Raw genomic sequence first — 4,105 nt, forward strand, 5'->3', positions numbered from 1 at the left:
TTGCTTTGCTTTTACTGATCTCTTCTGTGTCTGCATCTTGCTCTTTGTCTCCATCAAAATGTTCTCTGCTTAGGTGTTTTTTTTGTGTTTGCTCATTTTCTCAGCCTTTTTTTTTGAGTTTCAAATTTATCTCAAAGGAATGCTCTGTTCTTGGGGAAGAGAGGACACTCTCTTAAACTTCAGTTCTTCTTTGATGTTACCCTTAACTCTAGTTCTGGATTTCTGCAACTTTCAGTTTTTCCACATGGTAGGATGGCCTGTGGGCTGGGAGCTCTGAAAGCCACCTCCCACTGCTGACTCATTCACCCCCTGAGATGGCTGATGACTTGCAGAGCTCCGAGCACTGTTAGCTACCCTATGCTGGGCTCAAAGTCTAGCTTCAAGCTTGGACATGGGCTTTTGGTCTCAGTCTGGGCTTGCTCAGGCCAGACACACTGTGGAATGCCTTGTCCTAGGGCTCCCCCTGGAGCTTTGGTAAGCACTCGCTCGCGCTGGGCTTCCACAGGTGGGTGCCCTGAAGTTGTCTTTGCTGGGGATGGAGGCAGGGCTGGCTCTGGGCCTACAGCAACCTGCTGTTCCACACAGCACTGGTGTCATGGCAGTATTATAAGGATTCTCATGGTGGTCCTAGCTTTCCCTGCTTCTACTCAGCCATCCTGGCCCCACTTGCTTGTGTGTCTTGGCGCCCTGTTGGACTGTCCTTCGGGGTTGTCAGGAGGACGGCAGTGATGGCGGTGGCCGTGTATTTGAAGGAAAACAAGAGGTCCGAATAACTTCTCCAGGTGAGGAGGGCTGGCAGGGGATTGATGCCTATCCCAGAGGTGTGTGATCTGGGGATGGATGCCAGGCAGAGCTCCTCAGTGCCTGCCCAGGGCCGGACCCGACTCACTGTGCCAGGCCCAGCCTGGGCATCTCTGCTTTGTCCATATCTTGGTTGTGGTCAGGAGGAGGAAGAAAGCGTCCCGAGCAGGAGAAGGTCTGCTGGCCACTCTCAGCATCCCGGTTACACCCTCACTGTTTGCCCTCAGACTGAGGGAGCCTCCTGAGGTGTGGCTCGAGCCCAGGGATGGGTGTGCTGAGGCCCAGGGAGGCCCTTCCCCAGAGCCGGGTGCGGGGACACAGGGCAGCCTCACTCAGCACATGCAGAGGCTCTCCTGGGAGGGAGCCACCTTTGGCCATCCTGTGCAGCTGGGTGCAGGGCAGGGCTCTGGGGGAGGGAGTGCTGGCTGCGTGTCACGGGGGTGTGTGTGCTTGGGTGGGGGTCAGCTCGCATGCTGTCCTGTGGCCTCTGGAGCTCCTGGGCAGGCCTGTGCGGTACTTGTGCCCCTCATTGGCCCCTCCCCAGCCCGGTAGTCCTGAGACGAGAAAAGAGCCTGAGTGGAGGCCAGGAAGGCTCAAGGATTCACTTTATTGCCAGGGGAGCCCCTGCAGAGCTGTGCCCAAATGCTGGGAGCCAGGAGGGAGCCAGTGGGCAGCGGGCAGGGGGGGCATCCCGAAGGCTGAGCCGGGGTCTGGCGAAGCAGGAGGGGGTCAGCCATGCGTCAGAGAGGCTTTGTGGGGGCCCAGGAAGGCCTGGGGTGGGGGAGGTGCTCAGAGGGCCTGGAGGGCCGAAAGGAGGACTACTGTGGGGGTGCTGCTGGGCAGCTGCTGAGGCTCGTGAAGGGGGGGGCAAGGTATAGAGAGAGCAGAGCCCTGGGTTCAACAGCAGGATTTCTGGCCACAGGAGGTGGAGCAGCAGGAGGGTCTGCAGCAGGTGGGCCGGCAGATAAGGGACACAGAGGAGGTGGGGCGGCAGCAGGAGGGGGCACAGCAGCAGGAGGGGCCACAGCAGCAGGAGGTGGAGGAGGTGGTGCAGCAGGTGGGTTTGCAGGAGAGAGGCACAGAGCAGGTGGCTAGTTTGCACACTGGCTGACAGCAAGAGGGGCCACAGCAGCAGGAGGAGGAAGAGGTGGTGCAGCAGGTGGGTTTGCAGGAGAGAGGCACACAGCAGGTGGCTGGGTTGCATGCTGGCTGGCAGGTGAGGGACACACAGCAGGGAGGCTGGCAGCAGGAGGGCACTGGGCAGCAGGAGGGGGCTGGGCAAGCTGAGATCACACAGCAGCTGGGTTTGCAGCACACAGGCAGGGAGATGCAGCAGCTGGGCTTGCAGCACATGGGCACACAGCAGCAGGACTGTATGGGGGCACAGGGACAGGTTTGGCAGCAGGAAGCCCCACAGCCAGTGGACTGGCAGCAGGAGGGAGTGCAGACAGCTGGGCAGGGCTGGCAGGAGGCGGGCATGCAGCAGACCGGCCGGCACACGAGGGTGAGGCAGGATGCAGGTGGGCAGCAAGAGGCTGGGCAGCAGGAGGGGCCACAGCCTCCGCAGGGCTCACAACAGCTCTCTGGGCAGTCGTCCAGTTGCCAGGAGGAGCCCCCCGGGCATGAGCTGGGCAAGCAGATGTTGCTGCTGTGGCTCACATCACTGGAGCAGACGGAGTCCGCAGAGGTGGAGGGCATGTAGGGCCCAGTGAAACTGCCGTGTGCCATGCTGAGAGCCTCTGGGTGGTGCTTTGGTCAGTGAAGGGGGTGAGCGCACGGGCTGAGTGTCTGGTGCAGGGAAGGGACTGAGCCTGGCTGGGAGGGGCTGCTGGGGAGAGGGTGAGTGTGATAGTGTGTGAGTGTGACTATGAGTGAAAGAGTGTGAGTGTGTGAAGGTCTCCTGTCTGGGAGGCCCTTTATACCCGACTTCCAGGAGGATGTACCAAGGGGCACCTGAGCCTTCTTCCCTGTTGTTGTCTAACCGGCGCCTGGAGAACCGTCATTAGGGATAGTGTCCTCGTGACCCAGGAGCTGTCCATCGGCCATAAACAGCCTCTCTTGGACCTCAACCCCAGCAACTGGGGAGACAGAAGATCATGTGGGGGGGTTTTGGGGGGCCTCTCTCACAATAGCACCATGTTTCTGAAGAGGGTTCTGGCCAAAGAGGGTTGGCAGCTGCCCAGGGCAGAGGGTCAGGGGCTGCCCCCATCTCAATCCAATTCCTCTGTACTTGGGGGTGGGGATCTTGACCAAAATGGATCCAATCCCAGCCAATCCCGGCTAGCCTTCCCCATCTGAAGTTCTTGGAGAATAGATCTGCTGGGACCCCTCTGGGTGGCTCAGAGCCCTGTCTCTGCATCTGAAGTCCCTGCTCTTGGTGGTGGTGGGGATGATGCAATTAAGACTGGAGAGCAGCTGGGGGGCTCCTTTCCTATTCTGGAGGATGGGCATGAGGACTTCATCTGGTTAGTGGGAATCTGAGGGCAGTGGGCGCGACCACAGACAGACAGAGTCAGAAGTGAGGCCACAGTCTCCTGGAAGAGGGAGGAGGTGATGGGTCACAGGAACAATTGGAACAGGTGCCCCTGGCAAGGAGAAATACTGTCTGTTCTTTGTCTCAGTCACCCAAGGGAGGAGAGTGGGTGATGAAGTGAGTATATGGCAGTAAACACATGAGAGAAAGAGGGAGACACAAGGCCTGGGGAGAGGAGATGGCTTAGAGAAGCTGTAGTGGGAGGATGGTAGTCCAAGGTCTCTGAGGGCACGGGCTGGCATCAGTGAGCTCACAGGTGGGATCACAGATGGCCAGCTCAGGGGCATGGCCTCTTGCCTGTCTCCAGGATCTTGGTGAAGCCCTGGATGGGAGAAGAGAATGCTGAGGGCTTGAGATCCCCTGCTTTGCCTTGATTTTTATTGAGACCTAAGAGAAAAGCTGCTTCTGGAAGTGGATGATGGATGGGTCTTGTCCAATGTCAGGGGGCCTTTGGGCTGCCTGGGTGGCAAGTGTGGAGAGTTGCCTGAATGAATCATGTCCTGGTCCAGGCAGCACGTGGTAGGGTGCGATGTGTGGGAGCCCCTCAGTGGCTGTTGTTGTTGGTGCTTCAGTGGTTTTCAGTCTTGGCTGGCTCTTCCGGACCCCATGAGCTGTTTCCTTGGCAAAGATCCTGGAGTGGTTTGCCATCTCCTTCTGCAGCTCATTTAACCGGGGAAGAGACTGAGGCAAACAGGGTGAAGTGACTTTCCCAGGGTCACACAGCTAGCTAGTAGGTACCTGAGTCTGTATAGCAGTTCTGTTCTTTTCTGG

At 58.6% G+C, this 4,105-nt stretch overlaps 1 protein-coding gene across 1 annotated transcript; it reads right to left on the minus strand.

The window, feature by feature from the left end:
- Positions 1 to 1,698: 1,698 nt before the first annotated feature.
- On the minus strand, positions 1,699 to 2,529 carry LOC107651148 (keratin-associated protein 4-4-like). Its single transcript, XM_056814801.1, has 2 exons — positions 2,095 to 2,529; positions 1,699 to 2,040 (listed from the first exon to the last, which is right to left on the minus strand). Exons 1-2 carry the CDS (start codon positions 2,527 to 2,529, stop codon positions 1,699 to 1,701), a joined length of 777 nt encoding a protein of 258 aa, XP_056670779.1.
- Between the last annotated feature and the right edge of the window lie 1,576 nt (positions 2,530 to 4,105).

This window comes from Monodelphis domestica, chromosome 2, assembly GCF_027887165.1.
Source record: "Monodelphis domestica isolate mMonDom1 chromosome 2, mMonDom1.pri, whole genome shotgun sequence".
Taxonomy (NCBI): Eukaryota; Metazoa; Chordata; class Mammalia; order Didelphimorphia; family Didelphidae; genus Monodelphis; species Monodelphis domestica.